We start from the raw sequence: 17945 nt of genomic DNA, 5'->3' as shown, positions 1-17945 counted from the left end.
GTTTTTCTTGTCCTCAAGTTGTTTTACCTTTTTATAACTATTCTTTTTTTCTTTTTAATTTTGCATTCTTCAGTATTTTTCAAATAATGTTATCCTAAGTATAAACTCCGTTTTCTCGGGTATTCAAGATAGGCGAAAAGGGTAGTTTGCGAGCACATCGTAATGGTTTAAGATAAAATAATCGTACAAGAAAGGTTAAAATGATAAAAAAAAAATATTGTTATTTCTAAATTGAGTAAATAATACATTGAGTCTTCGGTACTCCCGTAGTACTAAACATATTTCCGTAGTTTGCGAGACAATATTTAACCTCCGAATAGTAAGTGAAAAAGACAAACTAGACAGTTTAGGCTAATAACTATAGATAAGTTATCTATATTGAACCAAAAATGATATTGTTTTGGAATGAAAATCAAGATATTTTTGTAATTATAATTTATTGTTTTAGAAGTGAATATAAATAAGTTATTTACCTTCACCGTCAAAATATTAAATCCACTAAGTAACGGGGTTATATTTAAGTATCTTATTTTTTTTATGTTGCTGATACAAAAGTCTTGTGGACCCCACCACTTAGGGAAAAAAAAAAATGAGATGACACGTTTTTTTTATGTATCAGCAGGAGATGCATATTATCCGTAAGTAATAATGTAATGGAATGTAGGAAATTAGCTGATTTTTCAACATGAATGGGCGTTACTCAAATTGATTGACCAATATAGAAGAGATTCATGAATTTGACTTTGGGGGTTTTGTTGACGGCCATCATGTGAGATCATGGAGTTCAACTTTGAAATTGGCTGACTCAAAGGCTTCAGCATGTTTTGGCTATTATGAATTAAAATATAACTAGGAAGAAAAGTTCAATTTTGAGAACTGCTGCCTATTAACATAGTATCACTGTCTTAGAGTCAGTCTGGTATAAACTGTCATTTAGTTCATGTAAATATAACTAGGAAGATGCCCTTTTCCTGTTCATTCTCTTTTCTTCGGAGGGCGTTTGGTACAGGAGAAATTTTTATTTGTCCAGAAATCTCGATTTTCAAAAATATGATTTTTACATTCAGTTTACGATAATATTTGAAAATTTAAAATTTTAAAAATTTCAGTTTCCCGGGAATCCGAGAAAAATCGGTGTACCAAACGGCCCCTAAGGTAAAAAAAAAACCCCTATTGGTGTTTAGATGGGGTGTGAATAACTATTATTTTGTTCACTTGCCCTGTTTATAGAAATACTTTTTTTTTTCTATTTTTGTGCCAAGAAGATAAAATTAGTGTTTTTTTTTTTTAAAAAAAAAAATTGTTCTTAAACCACTGATTCATTCGCTGAAATCTGAGACAAAAAAATAAATCAATTTATCAAACGCAATTTTAACCATTTATGTTTCCTAAATTAAAAATAGAGTAAACACCCTTTTTGGTCCCTGTCAATATCTACAAAATCCTTTTTAGTCTCTGGCAATAAAAAAGGACCAAATTGGTCTCTAAAATTATGAAAAAAGGGCCACATTAGTCCTTATGTCAATTCCTCTGTCGCTAATGTGGCCCTTTTTGCATACTATTAGGGACCAAATTGGTCTTTTTTTATTGCCAGGGACTAAAAAGGATTTCGTAGATATTGCTAGGGACCAAAAGGGTGTTGACTCTTAAAAATAAACATATTATCATGCAAGGTATTGAGAAGGGGGAGTGAACCCCGGTGTTACTCCAGTAACACTGGTGATCATCCGGGGGCATGTGCTACAAGGCTTACCATGCTATTAGCCATTCCGTTCATAATTTGTTTCACTTTCTCATGTGAAGAAAACTTCCTTGTGTGGCAAACACTTCAAAAACGGACATACAATGCTAGAAATTAACGGAATGAGTTATTTATATAAGGGTACTATCTTCTTCCGGGAAAACACTAATTTCACTATGTTTTCCCGGGAGAAGATAGCGTAATTTGTAAAAATTTATCAAAAAAGTTTGTAAACGGATCCTTCCCCGTTTATATATCGGAGTCTATCTTTGCTAATTTACTATATGAACATAATTGTCAGTCAAGATCTGCAGTACTACTTCTTTGAGGCAATTGCATGTTTACTATGTCTTCTCTTGAAAGAGAGTAGATTGACCCATTGCCTTGTTCATTTGCCATTTGATGACTCTCTGGTGCTGTTAGAGCCATAAGGTGTGTGGCCTCTTCATTTTTGCGAAGTACTAGATATGCTATACCAGCCAAATATACTGCCATACCTGAAAATCCTAATATCCCAACAAATATCTTGGCCACAATTTTTATGTGACTATGAAGAAGCAGCTTGATGAAGCCAGTCATTAAATAGTATACATTAATGGCCATAATGAGGGAACCAATTATCCAAGTAACTGCGGAAATCTGCAATTAAGAATGTCAGGTAATTATTATGTCAGACAAGATGCAGAAAAACCATTTGTTTTCCTGAAACATAATAACTTTGGTGTATGAAGAAGCAACAGCAAGTTCTCTGATTCAGTAACTATAAGAATTATGGTCAATGGAAGTGGAGGGAAAATTGAGACTCTCAGTCAAATTTAAGTAAACAGTGTATGCACTGCAATGTTTACAGATATTAACAACATATCTCACACTGATTCTCCCGTTTGCGGTGCCCCCGAATTTTTTTTTGTAAAAAAATTTTAAATTAACGCTTGAACCCACTCATAATCTAGTTGCTTCCATAACAAAGGATGAAGAAATCATAGGAATGGAAAATCATGGAAATGAGTATGTGACAGGGAGCAAGAAAAGTTTTCTCTTTAATCAATTTGTGTTGCTACGTTGTTTTAATCATCTCTGTACGTTGCTAACTAATATAAGAATAAATATTATTTTTGGTCCCTAACAAAAAATTCGGTCCCTACTTTAGTCCATTATAAAAAAAAAAAAGAGTCACTTGGTCCTTATGAAATTTAAAGTGGACCTATTTTAGTCTTTGTGAGACTAATGTAAGTCTTTTTTTTTTGGTAAATAATGTAAGTCTTTTTTGAATTTGTGAGGGATCACGATTTTAATTAAATTATTCACTTTGAATTTTTTACGGACCTCCTCGAGACTAATTTTTGGTAAGTGACTAAAATGGGGGTCATATTTTTTGTTAGGGACTTAAAATGATATTTACTCCTACTATAAATATTGAACTAAGAGACAAATAATAACCTACATGACTACAAAAAAAAAAAAAATTAAAATCTAAAATCTCATGTACGCACTTGCGGACATGTGACCCAACCTGGGTCCGCCGGTGACATGTGACCCAACCTGGGTCAGCCAGTGCACTGATTAGTGATTCCAAACTTTATGAATAATTTTGCAAATATGCAATCAATTTACTATTTGCTTGCAATGTAGAACTACAAATTTTGTGTTGACAAAAAATTTACCATGGTAGAGTTGACATGTGCCCCCATCTTAGTTTTGCTGCTTGTAAACTTGAGGAGTGGAACCAAAGCAAAAGGAAGTTCAAATGATAAGATCATCTGATCAGCAGACAAATAAGGGCTTCAGCACAAGCTATAGCAGAGACCAATAAATAAATTCCAAAAGGACAATTCTGTGTAAACTGAATTATATGCATACACAAACAACAGGAATTATGAAATGATGCCATGTAGGTAAAAATTTTCATTACAGCACAAATGGTGCGTATGTGACTTTGTATAACCACATGAGTGGCCCTACTTAAACCTTTCTTATCTCAGATGAAGCCAACAGTGCAGCAGTAGAGTTACAAATTATATGAGAAACTTTCATGATATCACACAATGAAAATTTAAACAAAATATACAAGCATAATCCTAAGTGAAAAGCATTAGAAGATACTTAAGGAAAAAATAATAATAAGAGATAATTTGATGGCAAAGACATCTTACTGATGCAATTATTATGAGCTTCCCAGCCCCAGCAGAGCCACCAATGACTGCAACAATCAAACTAGGAACAATGGCTAAGCAACGAGTTAACATATTTCGAATCCATGGCTCCAGTCGTAAATCAAGAAATCCCTGAAAGAATAAAGAATGCGTAGGGAAAAGAAAAAACTAGAAACAGCAAGAAATTACCAATGCTTTAAAATGGTCATTATGCAAGTGAACCACAGCAAAATAAGTTGTTAAAGCTCTTAAAGCATATGATATGACAGATTTATTGAACGAGAAAATACCAAACATAATGGTTCAGCACTGCATTGATAATTAAGTTTGAGGAATTATGATTAATGTTCCTTACTTTTTTCTAATAGAGAACTCAAATTACAAAAGGAGATGTATATAAAACTACTATTAAGAGTGAATATTATTGTCATTTGGTAAGATCAACTGTAACATCCTGGATGCTGACGATTGTATCGTTAGTGGAAGAGCTAACGTACAATCGAATGTATGGTTAGTGGAAGAGCTAACGTACAATCAGTGAGAGAGGTATATAAATGAATCGAATCAACACCGGAAAAAGAGTAATTCCAGAGATTGTACTGGTATGAGACGGTATAGTTGAGAATAGGTTATAAGAATTAATTGGTACTACCTATACTAACAAGAAGCATCTAACTTTCGGCAGCCCAGAACGGAAGAACTCCATAGTTAAGCGTGTTTAACTTGGTGGAATTCTGGGATGGCCTCCTGAGAAGTTTTTCCAAGAAGTGTGTGAGTAAGGACAAAGCAATCCGATGCCGAAAAGTCTCGTGTTAATTTGTGGGGACAGTCATTGATTCTTGAAGCGGCCGGACGTTACATCAACAGTGATTTTTTTGTCGTGAAGATGCAAATGCATTGTATTTTTTTTGTTCCAAAAATATGTTAAAAAAAGAAGAAGCTATAAAACAGCCTACCTGCATGACGTACTGCCCTGCATAGGTTCCTGTAATAGTAGAACTTTGACCTGATGCAAGCAAAGCAATTCCGAACAGTTTTGAACTCCATTTCCCCAAGACATTCTGAGGATGGCACATGTCAGAAATCATCATCTATGATTTTATGAGCATCCTTACCAATAATAATTGTACATGAAGTTTAAGGATAATGTAAATTGTGTTAGCATCAGTTAATAAACTACTAAAATATACACAAGGTAAGAAAGAATTCTCCAGGTTTCACATACTCTAAGCAGAAAGGAGGCTTTGTTGAGATCCAAATCCTGACAGCTCATCTGATCTTCTGCATTCAAATTCAAAGAATTGCAAACAGTGCCACTTACAGAAATAACAGAAACATTTATGAGGAAGGCCACCATGAGAGCAAAGGCACTTTCTATCATGTAAAATCTGCAAGCCTCCTGTCAAACAAAATTGTTAAATGAGACATCAGATACTGCTTTTTTACCATTATTCACACACTTATGGGTAGGTTTTAAGTTGACCTATTTTGCCTCAGGACCATCCAAGAATAATTCAAATTCCAATGAGCTTTACTCTTGGAATATTCTAACCAAAAAAATAAAAAAGGCAAAAAGAATTTGTTTTTACAGATTGAAGAATAATTCTTCTGTTAAAGCACATTTCAATGCAGTTTAATTCAGTATTAGAGAAAGAAGAGAATGTATTTTATATTATTTATCAAATTGTTATATCCAGATTTGTGCAACTCTAAATCAAGATGAGCTATTGCTACAGAAAGCTACAAACCCCAAGAAGATGACTGAAAGACATAAATTTTAACAGTTTATTAACCACTAAAGATATTTGCAAATAGACAGGCTACATAAGGACATTAATATCTACACAATCATATGGCAAAACAAACTGAAAGAAGTAACATAGGGTAGTAGCTAGTAAGGGTCAGACAGTTAAATGGACAAATATTATTGTTGTTAAATTTACTACATCTTAAAACGACACCGATATTTTTGAAGAATCTGATGTGAATGGGAAGAGCTCCTCATGTATCAATAGGACAACATATTTAAGACATTACTTAAATCAAAGATAAAATGTGAAGGAAAAAAAAAATCATGCTTACAAAAGTGATGTTGATATTGATAAAAAAGTTTTAATGTTTACTTTGATTCCCCGAACTGATCTTGGTATTTTCCTAGAAAGCACCAGTGCTGAGTGCAGGAAGAGATTGTGCCTGAGGCAAATGCATAAAGAAGCATGCATGAGAATACATTTTAAAAGAAAAGAAAAATTAAATGGTTGAAGAAGAGATGAGGAACTCACGGCATAACCATAGCTCCAAGGAGTGAAACTGCAAGTCCAGTAGCACCACTCCCTTTTAGTTCTGGCACAAAAAGACCTTTCAGAACCTCTTTAGCATCTGGCTTTGCATATCCAAGCTCAGCCAGAAAACAAGCAGCAATTGTAAATACTAGAAATGCAATCAAGAATTCAAGTTTCCTAACCTGTTCAACAACAATGCAAAAAAGGCTCATACTGTTTTCATATAGATAGTACCTAATATAACATGCAATGAAAACCATAAATTTGTACAGGATATAAAAATTCTCTTTATGGTATTAAACCATAGCATGGAATACAGTAAACTACCCCATATTGCTGCAAGGCCAAGAGGATCAATGTGCTGAGTCCTGTCAGAAGAACACCAACCCAAACAGGTATGTTGAAGAGCATATTCAATGCAAAAGCTGTCCCAATTACTGCATCAGTACAATGAAAATGCAAGATAAAGATAAATAAAACTTAAAGAGAAGCAGGAAAAAAGGGAAACTTAGGGTTTGTGTTTTTAAACTTGATAATATGCCCATCTAGCTTTCACTTTTGTCCTCTAGTAGGATTCTAGTAACCCTGACCAAAATTCCCTTTTTGAGTGTTCTATATATAGCTCAAATGAGTGAAAACAGGAGAAAAAAAAAACAAAAGGAAAGGGAAGAGCATAAGGAGCTCTTCCTTAAACTACAAAACTTCACACAGATCTTGATTGAGTTAGGTAACAAATAAAGTATTGAGTATTCGAATTTATTCAATATATAGGTTGTTTCACGGATTCAAGTCTAGGAAATAGTCTTTTTGCAAAATGCAAGGATAAAGCTACGTACAATTGACTCTTACCCTTACCCAAAGTCAAGAGCCTTTAAGCACTAGGGTTTTCCCTTTATTCAATATCTTGGTTATTAGGTATGTTTTAATCAATGAACTCTATTCAAAATCCTAAGCAGACAAATGAATCCAAAAAAAATAAAGTCATATACTATTTACATGTATAAATAAAATAATTTGAAGCAATTCAAAGTACTTAATTCATCTCAATACCTTCAGGAATGTCACAGGCCACTATGGCAATTTCAGCAATAATCCAAAGGATAAAGTTGGCCACCCAGGGATATTCAGTTCTACAATGCTCTGCTAAGTGCTTTCCTGCAAGCAGCAAATAGAATTGAAAGAATCATGAAAAAAGAAAAAGAAAATTACCACCCACATACTTAAGAAATTTAATTCAGTGAAAAAAATAATTGATTGTAAAATCAACTACCGGTGACCACCCCAAGATTGGCTGCCATTGATTGAATTACAAGAGCAGCACATGACGCCACCAATATGATCCAAAGTAACTGAAAAAACAAAAAGTGAGAAAGAGATGGAGGAAGCCTTGGGCATAGGTACTATTGGAATACATCATAGCACCTCATATTTATATTGTGCCCCAGACTGAAGATCCGTCTCGACTGCAAGTTATTTTAAGAATACCATAAGCATTTCATGATTCATGTCAGGAATATGTTTCATTTTATTACAGAAGAAAGTCATTAATAGTTTGATCGTACAGTTTCCTGGGTCTATATATGCAATGGAAACAAGAAACCCGGGCCCCATGTATGCAAATAAATTTTTCCAGCTTCTTTTCTGCAAAATAGAAACATACATAAATGGTGATTATCAAGTAAACCACACTTAACTTCAATGAAATATATGTATTACTCCAATGTACTCTACAAAAATCAAAGCACTTAGATTGCACCATTATCAAACTCTTTAATTAAAACAAAATGCTAAAAAATACGGCAAATGGAAAACGTCATAGATTAATATAAACCATTAAAAAGGCCTCACTCAACACCTTAAGTTGGTTTTGAGTTGAAGTGGTTGTTTACATGGTATCAGAGCTTCAGGAGTTCGATCCACTGCCCTCCACTTGTAGAATTAAATAAGCATAAGATAAACCAAGTCCAAAGGACTCTTGCTTGAGAGAGTGTATTAGAGATTAATATAAACCATTCAAAAGATCCCTCACCTAACACTTTAACGTTTTGGGTTGAACTGGTTCTTTACGGAAAACAAAATGTTAAAAAATGTTTATCAGGAGAAAATAAGGGATTTTCTTTCTATTTTCCAAGACGTACATATGCAGACACGGCATCTTGATTTAACATAAAAACAAAGAATAAACTATCTGATATAATGAATCATTAATCTTAAACATAGGTGGCAAGTTAATTAAAGCAATGTTCGTCCGTGTCCTACTCATCATTTTTAACTTAGCTACATTAAGTAAAGCCAATCAACAATTTAAAATGGACAAATTGAAAATATTAAGGGATTAAATGACAACCCAAACTCACATCAGGTACAACAATTTGATCAGTATCTGAATTCTCAATCAGCAGCGCATTCGAAAGGCTTCGGTTCCCAGTGCTTGAAATGAATTGTGACTGCCCAGAAGAACCAGAACCTGTGACAGCCATATTCTCCTTTCTGCAGTCAACACTGACAAAGCACGAAGACAAATATTTCATTTGAGGCAAAATCACACAACTGGGGTGTCCAAACAAAACCACGGTTATGAAAAACATTTAACCACCCAATTCTAGATTCGTATAAAAATGTTATCTTCCTGAATATTAAGATAAGAACCATGCAGCCTAAAAAAAACTACATGAGTAAAAAGAAGAAAAAATGGAAGATTCAGATTTCAGAATCACGTTTAATCTTAAACATTTCCTGCCATATCAATGAAAGAATGATGAACTCAATATGGCAGGGATACAACTTCGTTAGTTTAATGGAGAACCATGCAGAGCAGACAGAGGAAATGGAAAACACGAAGAATGCATTGAAATAATGGCGGAACAGAAGAGAGATTGCATACCAATGAGGTAAGTGATCAGAAAATGCAAATCAAACGAAACTGCTTTGCAAGAAAATGAACAGCGCCCAATGCAACAACACACCACACTCTGTTTCAGTGTTTCCTATCTTTGTTTCGGAACTGAGCTAACTTCTTGTTTGACTATCTTCCTTTTTATTTATAGTAACAGAGTTTACGTAGCACCATTACCGACAGGCGAGACACAGTTAACACGATAGGATACGATATTTCGACATGTTAAGAAGGTTAGATTTTCACAAATTAGGACACGTTTTAATATTAAATAATATTTTTAATTTATGTAGTGAATATTATATTTAATATTTTAACAAAAAAATAAATCTAATATTATAATATTTATAAATTTTACAAAGAAACATAAGATATCCCAAATATTTATATTAAACTCAATAAAATAGTAATCGTAATACAACGAATCTAATAGTTTGAACTAAAAATTCAACGCAACACAACATTTGAACCTTTTTTTGAATTTCTATAACGCGTGTTGGAGTGTCGGGGAGTGTCGGACACGACATGTCAAGGTTTTTAAAGTGTCGGTGCTTCATAGATGGGAGTTCCACAGCTAATTTTTTTTTTTCTTTTTCCGATGTTTTTATAGAGAAAAGTGTTTGTCTTTTTAAATGACATAACTTATATCATTTTACTCTTATAAAGAGGTGGGACCCATACCTTTATATTTTTTTGTCCACTCTCTCTCTTTCCTTCTTTATTTATCTCTTTCTCTCACTTAAAATGACATAATTTTACATCTTTTAAAATTGTACACACTTTTCCCTTTTTTATATCATTTTATGTATAGGTTTGTTTCAATATTTAATGTGTGATAAATTATGAAAAAGTGAATGCAACAAAATTATCATGAAATCGTTAAGGTTGAAGTTGCAAGATAAAATCTTAAATTTCATGTAATGGTTGGATGAAGTGAATGCCGATGATGTAAAATTATCTTAGAGTTTTGAAAACTAAGGGATAATAAAATATATTTAATTACAACAAAATATTTTTTTTTTCAAGAATCCTTCCAAACGAGGCAATAATAAAACTCAATCATAAATTCATCAACTTTTTCTTATGTGAGTTTCAATAAATTATCTAGCCAAATTTTCAACTCTCATCTTCTTTGAGACACTTTTTATTTTTATTTTAACATGATTATACATCCTATGTGAAAAAATTTATTCATTTCATTGATAAATCAATATAATTTTAAAGATGAAATTTGTAAAACATAGAAGAAAAAATAGTTATGTTCATTGCTGATTGTTGCTGTACGATTGACTTATATTTTTCATATAAAATGATTACATTAAAATAAATAATGAAAGAATCAATTCCGAAAATTTATAAGACATGTGAGGAATGAATGTCTAAGTAGTAGTAGTGTTTTAATATTTAATACAAACGATAATTAATAATTTATATTCTCATATTCACTTTTCAAATTCATAAGATTTTTTTCCTATATAAATTCACGTATGATGGAGGAGCAAATGCAATATGGAATGAGATGGTTAAGTGTATTCAAAATATGGGAAGGAGGGTGTTGGGAGAAAGCAAAAAAAAATGAATTTCATACAAAGGAAACATGGTGGTGGAATGGAGAGGTGAAATAGGCAATTAAAAATAAGAAGGAATGCTTTAGATATTTGCATAAAAGCCCCAGTGAAGAGAACTTGCAAAAGTTTAGATTGGCGAGAAAAAATGCAAAGAAAGCAATGCGAGAAGCTAGATGCCAGGTTTTCGCTGATTTGAATAAAAATCTTGAGAGCAAGGATGGTGAAAAAGGTATATATATAAACTTGCAAAAATAAGGGATAACAAAAGTAAAGACCTCACCCAAGTTAGATGCATCAAGGATGAAAATCAAAAACTTATGGTGAGAGATAAAGATGTAAATGAAAGATGGATGAACTACTTCAACAAGTTGTTTAATGGGGATGGCGATATAAGTGAGGTGGACTTGGAGGACGCTTATGATGATTTGAATAGAAGATTTGTGCGCAGAATTAATACACTTGAAGTTAAGGAGGCTTTAAAGAGGATGAAAACTAATAAAGTCTTGGGACCTGATGGTGTCCCTATTGAAGTGTGGAGAGGCCTACGGGATATGGCAATAAAATGGTTAACCAATCTTTTCAATAAGATTCTTCAAACAAATAAGATGTCTAATGCATGGAGGGAAAGTATGATTGTGCCTATTTAAAAAAACAAGGGAGATATACATAATTGTTCTAACTACAGAGGCATTAAGCTAATGAGCCATACTGTGAAGTTGTAGGAAAGGGTTATTGAACATCGCTTGAGAAGAGATACCAAGATTTCTGTAAATCAATTTGAATTTATGCCAGGAAGATGTACCATGGAAGCCATTTTCTTGATGCGACAATTAATGGAAAGATATCGAGAAAAGAAGAAGGACTAACATATGGTGTTCATAGATCTTAAGAAAGCATACGATAGGGTTCCAAGGAACGTTTTATGGTGGGTTCTGGAGAAGAAAAAGGTATCATCAAAGTATGTAAAGGCAATCAAGGATATGTATGATGGGGCTACTATATGTGTGAAAGCTTATAACGGAACATCAAGTTATTTCCCTATCACGATAGGTGTACACCAAGGGTCGGCTCTAAGTCCTTATCTCTTTGCCTTAGTTATGGATGAACTAACAAAAGATATTCTAGAGGAAGTTCCATGGTGTATGCTTTTTGCAGACGATATTGTGCTTATCGATGAGAGCAAAGACAGTGTTAATAGAAAACTTGAATTGTAGAGAAACACGTTGGAATCTAAAGGATTCACATCAAGTCGGAGCAAGACTGAGTATCTGAAGTGTGAGTTTTCTCTGGTAAGAGAGGTAGACCAAGATCTCGTGCATCTAAGTGGCCAAGAGGTACCCAAGAAAGTTGCTTTTAAATACCTGGGCTCCATTTTGCAAAAAGGTGGAGAGATTGATGAGGATGTAAATCATAGAATCAGAGCAGGGTGGATGAAATGGCGTAGTGCATCTGGGTTTTTGTGTGACCGCAAAATTCCCCTTAAGTTAAAAGGAAAATTCTGTAGAACAACAGTAAGACCTGCAATGCTATATGGAGCTGAATGTTGGCCAGCACATAGGCAACATGAGCATAAAATGGGAGTAGTAGAGATGAGGTTGTTAAGGTGGATGTGTGGTTATACGAGGATGGATAAGATAAGAAATGAAGATATTCGATGAAAGGTAGGAGTACTACCGGCGGCTGAGAAAATGAGAGAACATAGATTGAGGTGGTTTGGGCACGTAATGAGAATGCCCCAACATGCTCCCGTAAGAACAGAAGTTTGTTACCAAGCTCAACACAAAAAAAAGGTAGAGGTAGACCGAAACTTACTTGGGAGAAGGTAGTAAAACAAGATTTAATGGAGTGTGATATAGATTGGCGGTTGGTATGCCTTAGAATGGAATGGAGAAAAGTTATAAGCATGATGGAGAGTTAGACCCGTTGTTACTCCTATGTTCTAGATGGTCCCTTTTTAGTTCTTTTCCCCCTTCATTTCCCCCTCTTCTTCTTTTCCCTTTTTTTTTTACTTTTACTTTATATTTATATATATATATATATATATATATATATATATATATATATATTATAACTATTCTATTTATTTATTTTTATTTTTACTTTTTTTTTTATTTTTATTTTTTCAACCTTTTTGTATCTTTTATTTGGATTCATCTACCACCGACCCCAATTAATTTGGGATAAATGTATTGTTGATGTTGATGTTGATGTTGATAAATTCACGTATGAATTGTTTAGGCTGATTCTCCGTGCACAATACATAGTTGACCTGCACATAATAAGCATGTAAACCTCAACTTAAAGAATCATTCACTCCTGCACATAATAAGCACATAAACCTCAACTTAAAGAATCTTTCACTCCTCTACACAGCTCACTGATAAACCTTTAGTTTATCTTGTTTTATGGAGTAAAATCAAATGAATTATCAAGTCAAATGAGTGAAATCTAGGGTTTATTGACATAAAATCTTGAATTTGATTAATTATGAATTAATTATTATATATTGTTGTTTTTAAGGGATTTGAAGAGAAAAGGAAACAAATTTGAAGATATGGATAGATGAAGATCAAACTAGAAGATTTGAAGATCTATCTCAAGATTATTAAGATTATCAAGTTGTTAAAGAGGAGGCTTAAGCCCCCACATTGAGGCTTAAGCCCCCTAGAAGTCCAGAAATCCCAATCAAAGAGCAAATGACCTCTGCCTTTAGAGGCTTAAGCTCCCATTAGAAAGCTAAAGCCTCCTAAATACGTAAATGTTCTTGGCCTTTGGGCGCTTAAGCCCTCAATTCTGGGCTTAAGCGCGTTGCAAGAAAGAATTTCCAGCTCGAAGAGCGCGCTCTATCTACACATAATAAGCACATAAACCTCAACTTAAAGAATCTTTCACTCCTCTGCACAGCTCACCTATCGAACAAGATAGTGGAGCAATTCCTCACTCACAACAATAAGGAACGGGAAAAAACAATTATGCTCTTTTTCTCTTGCATGGCATTAGGGAATATGATTTCCATTTACATAAACTCATCTTCTCCTATTAAAGAAGTATCTGCAAAACATCATTTTCTTAAATTGTTATTTTGCTAAAATCTAAAACCACCGTACCTATACACATTCCTTCTTTCTCTGCCTCGCCAGAGATTGCACCTGCAGTATCTCTCCTGGAGTTTTAATTCATACCACTGTTACTTTAAGCACTTACATATAAAAGATAAGTTATTCTACTTATCTTTTTTTTTTTTGCCTCCACTCTCCAACACCGTTAGATCAGAATATAAAGAGGAGAAAAAAAGATAAATATTAATTAAGATTCTAATCTAATTATCTTTTAGAGTGATAGGCAAAAGTAGACAGAAAAAAATAAATAGAATAACATATCCTTACACAGAAATATACATCCTTCTTACGGAATTCAGACCAAACTTCAAATCTACGAACAAATCTTAAGTGCAGCGGATGTATCTACATTCTGCCAAAAAAAATTGGGCCTTAAATAAAAATCTCTCTCCTTAATAATTGTCATACAACATTTCTTTCGATGTCACAAAACAAATACTTAACAGTCAAACTTTCGAATAAATTCAAAGTCAACAATTGAAAATGTAGTCAATAATTATTATTTTTTAAATAAAATTTACCCATTACGTTTGAATACTGGCTTGGATATGAAGGTCCGTTATCAATATTATTATTAGGTTCATGTTTTTTTTATGTTGGATGATAGTATGAGAGAATAAAAGTAGAGACAAATTAAATGTAAGTCTTACATTTTATATTAAAAAAAATTAATTGGCACGAAAAATAAATTTGTGCAGGAAAATATTTTGCTCTCCTCTCACATGAGAGCATGATTTCCGATTATTATTTCACAACAATTATTCACATTAGATTTGTCCAAAGTTTGGCGTGCATCTGTTCTTTTTTTCTTTAACAAGCCACACAAAACAAATATTTGTTAAAGAATTTTTGTATTCATATATTTATCATGCACATTGAATTGGTTTTTGATCCAATCACAGAAATCAAAGCTCCCGATGACAATATGATCCGACAAGATTCTCAAGATCCAAATGTTGATATCATGGCAGAGACAATTGAAAAAAAAGCCAAGACCAACAAACCATGGTGGAAAGATATTTATGGAGATGTCCACTCAGAAGAAAGAAAAGTTTTAAATTTATACATCAGTACCAGTACTACCGACAATGATTAAAGTCATGGACGCATGTATGGTTGTAAAATAAAGTGTGTGCCCAATAATTTAGATTTCTGAAAAGTTGTTTGTCAGTTTGTATCATCACATCATGTCTGATGAGGTATCCGTTATATAACTATTGTGTTTGTCGTTGTTATCTTTTCATTGCCTATATGAGGAATGTTCCGGTGTCTGTATAAGGTAGAACAAGTTTGTAAGAAATAAACTACCGTGTTATTTCCTTTATAAGTTTTTAAAGTTCTCTCTTCTCTCCGAAAGCTTAGTATAATGTTATTAATTACTATAATTGCTAATCTTTAAATGAGAAAGTTAGTATGTTCTACACTTGCATATAAAAAATTATCTCTTTCATGCATATAAAAAATTATCTCTTTCATGCATATAAAAAATAAAATAAAAAATAAAGTTAATATATTTTTCAAAAAATATATTAAGATAATCACATTTTAAATCATTATAAGCATAATAAAAAATACAGTCATTATATTTTAAAATTTATAATTATTTCATATTACACATACTTTTTGGTGAATTAAATTGTCTAAAGAGTAGGTGTTTTTGTTAGAAATAATTTTTAGAGAAACGTTACACATAAATTATCATGGATACGTATATAAGTATATAGAGTGGAACAGAGAGAAATGATGAAAGGGGAAGGTGTGGTACAAAACAGAAGAACCATTCCGTGGAGGAAAGAATGCGAGGGCATGTTGCCACGTTAGATGGAAATATAATAGATTATATTCTAATAAACCACAACTCATTGAACGGCTCCTATTATATTACAATTACAACAAACTTTGATAAAATTCTCAGTTTCAAATTCTTTTATTTCTTTGTAATAAAATAATAATAGAAGTGGGCCATAACATGCATGGTCCATGGTTGTGGGCTAAAGACTGATCCATTTGCAGCATATTCCTTACGTTTGAACCTAACTTGCTGTGGAACAAAAACAAAAAGAACATTCTGATCAATATCAAAATCTACAGTAAAACCCAAAAACAAAAGCTGCGGCTCGCACAAACGTTTTAGAATTCAACGAAAATGAAATGATATTGAGTCATCGGTTTTTAAAGTTGGATAATCTCACTATATTCTCTTCTTCTTCTTTTTAAATAGGTGCGACTTTCATTATTATTTAATACTTATTAATATTTTCATAAAATTTTGAATTGTTAATTACTTCAATTTTTTACATTTAAATTTCTTCTCCCTTCACAAATTCCAATTAATAATTAATTTTAATTTTTTACTTGAAATATTTTCCCCTCAATTCTCACTACTTATATTTTCAAAATAATTCTTTTTAGATTTATTTTTTAGAAAAGTTATATCTACAACCTCTTTTCGCATACAATCTCTTCCAACCAAGTTTTAACCGTTAATTTTCACCAATTTGATAGTTATTATTTATTGGATCATTCTTATTAATATTTAATAAATTATAACTGTCAGATTGATGAAAATTAATGACTAAAATTTAGTTGTAAGAGATTGTAAGCCAAAAATATTATAAATATAATCTCTCTGTATTTTTTTACATTAAACTTGCACTTTCTTCTAAAACTCCAATTTCTTTACTCTTGTAGATTAAATTAAAAAGTTGCATAGGTATGTGAATTTCAGGTAAAATTTTAAGTATAAATTGAAAAACAAAACATTTTCAAAATATTTAACTAATTAATTAAAATAAAATTTTAAAAATACCGATCAAAAGAGAAATTTTTTCTAGAAGTTTGAATAAGATATACATAATTATACATGAGAGTTTGAATATGAATTTTTTTTTTTTTTTAAAAAAGGGAAATTATACTAGAAGATTAAACTACTCCCAAAATAGTATACTTTAATTTAATACATAAGAATAGAACAACTAAGATTTGAAAAAAAAAAGTATAATTTTTTTTAAAGGGAATTAATTAAGAATATAACTAGCTAAGATTTGATAAGAAAAAATTCAAATGAAAAGAAAATTTTAAAAGTAAAAATTTTAAAAGAATAAACAATTAAAATTTGAGAAAAAAAATAAATACATTTTAACTTAAAATTTTTTAAAGCAATTATAATTTAAGAGTTTCAAAAAAAAATATAAATGTCCTAAACAATGTTGAAGTGAGTGTTTGAAGAAGAAAGATAAGCGAGAATTCAATTATGTTATACGTCACATCACACTATTGAGAGTGATTTAATCTTTAGTGAAGTATACTCTTCCTAAATATTTTAAATTTTCATACTGATATTTTAGCCATCTTTTGCAGACTGATCCCACAAAGATTGTAAACGCTGGACTATCTGTACTATTAACAAAGCCCTAAAATTAAGGGCGTAAATAAATTAGATCAGCCTATAAAAAATTACGACTTAATTTATATTAGGTTAAATTTGTTTTATTATAAATAGTTAAATAGAACATATTTGTATTTTAAAAAAAATTATATAGAAAACATGTCATAGATTTTTTTGTATTATAAATCTACAAGCAGACTTTTATTATATTATTAATTTAACTAAAATAAATAAAATTATTATTTTAATAATTGTGAATAATAAAATAATATTATTTTAATTATTTTTTTAATTATTGAATGTTTAATAAGCTTGAATAAACTACAGGTCTAGACTAAGACTTTTATTGTTTAAATATAAGTCAGGTCAAATTTGTAATTTGAGTCTACGTAGGCTAATCGGTTAGGCTAAATCAAAGATTTTTTGGCATAAACATGGCCTATTTAACTCAAAGTCTAACCTATCTTGACCTATTTACACCACTATAAAAAATGAAGAGGTTAGGCATGGCTATAAAAAAATATCCGACACTTATACGAGTACATGTAATTAGGGATGTGCAAAAAAATCAAAAAATTAAACTGAATTGTGAACTAAATCAAATTGCACTTAAAATAACCGATTTTGAAAATCAGTTCATAAGCTGAACTAGTTTTTAAAGAATCAGTTTAAAAACCCAACTGATTTTTAGTAACCAATTCAAGAACCGAATCGAACCGTTTTCAAATCGAACCGAACCGTTTTATTACTTTATTTTTATAAATTTATTTATTTATTTATTTCAGAATAGGTTCGACC

At 31.8% G+C, this 17945-nt stretch overlaps 1 protein-coding gene across 1 annotated transcript; it reads right to left on the bottom strand.

The window, feature by feature from the left end:
• Nucleotides 1-2038: 2038 nt before the first annotated feature.
• LOC133315497 (metal transporter Nramp1-like) lies at nt 2039-8656 on the bottom strand. Its single transcript, XM_061517132.1, has 13 exons — nt 8534-8656; nt 7739-7817; nt 7599-7639; nt 7447-7525; nt 7227-7331; nt 6504-6613; nt 6177-6358; nt 6018-6087; nt 5120-5293; nt 4851-4955; nt 3895-4026; nt 3406-3501; nt 2039-2380 (listed from the first exon to the last, which is right to left on the bottom strand). The coding sequence occupies exons 1-13, from the start codon at nt 8654-8656 to the stop codon at nt 2039-2041; spliced, it is 1638 nt and encodes a 545-aa protein (XP_061373116.1).
• Nucleotides 8657-17945: the final 9289 nt, after the last annotated feature.

This window comes from Gastrolobium bilobum, unplaced genomic scaffold (assembly GCF_033153095.1).
Source record: "Gastrolobium bilobum isolate Gb01-03AN ecotype WA unplaced genomic scaffold, APGP_CSIRO_Gbil_v1 utg2933, whole genome shotgun sequence".
NCBI lineage: Eukaryota > Viridiplantae > Streptophyta > Magnoliopsida > Fabales > Fabaceae > Gastrolobium > Gastrolobium bilobum.
This window is presented reverse-complemented; position numbering and strand designations above follow the sequence as displayed.

Bases quoted from the DNA above. Each gene is read 5' to 3' on its own strand.
- LOC133315497 (XM_061517132.1), bottom strand. From the start codon at position 8,656: ATGGCTGTCACAGGTTCTGGTTCTTCTGGGCAGTCACAATTCATTTCA. The intron at 6,088-6,176 runs GTGAGTTCCTCA...CATTTGCCTCAG, and splicing joins CTTGGAGCTATGGTTATGCC to GCACAATCTCTTCCTGCACT. The intron at 4,956-5,119 runs GTATGTGAAACC...TGCCATCCTCAG, and splicing joins AAGCCTCCTTTCTGCTTAGA to AATGTCTTGGGGAAATGGAG.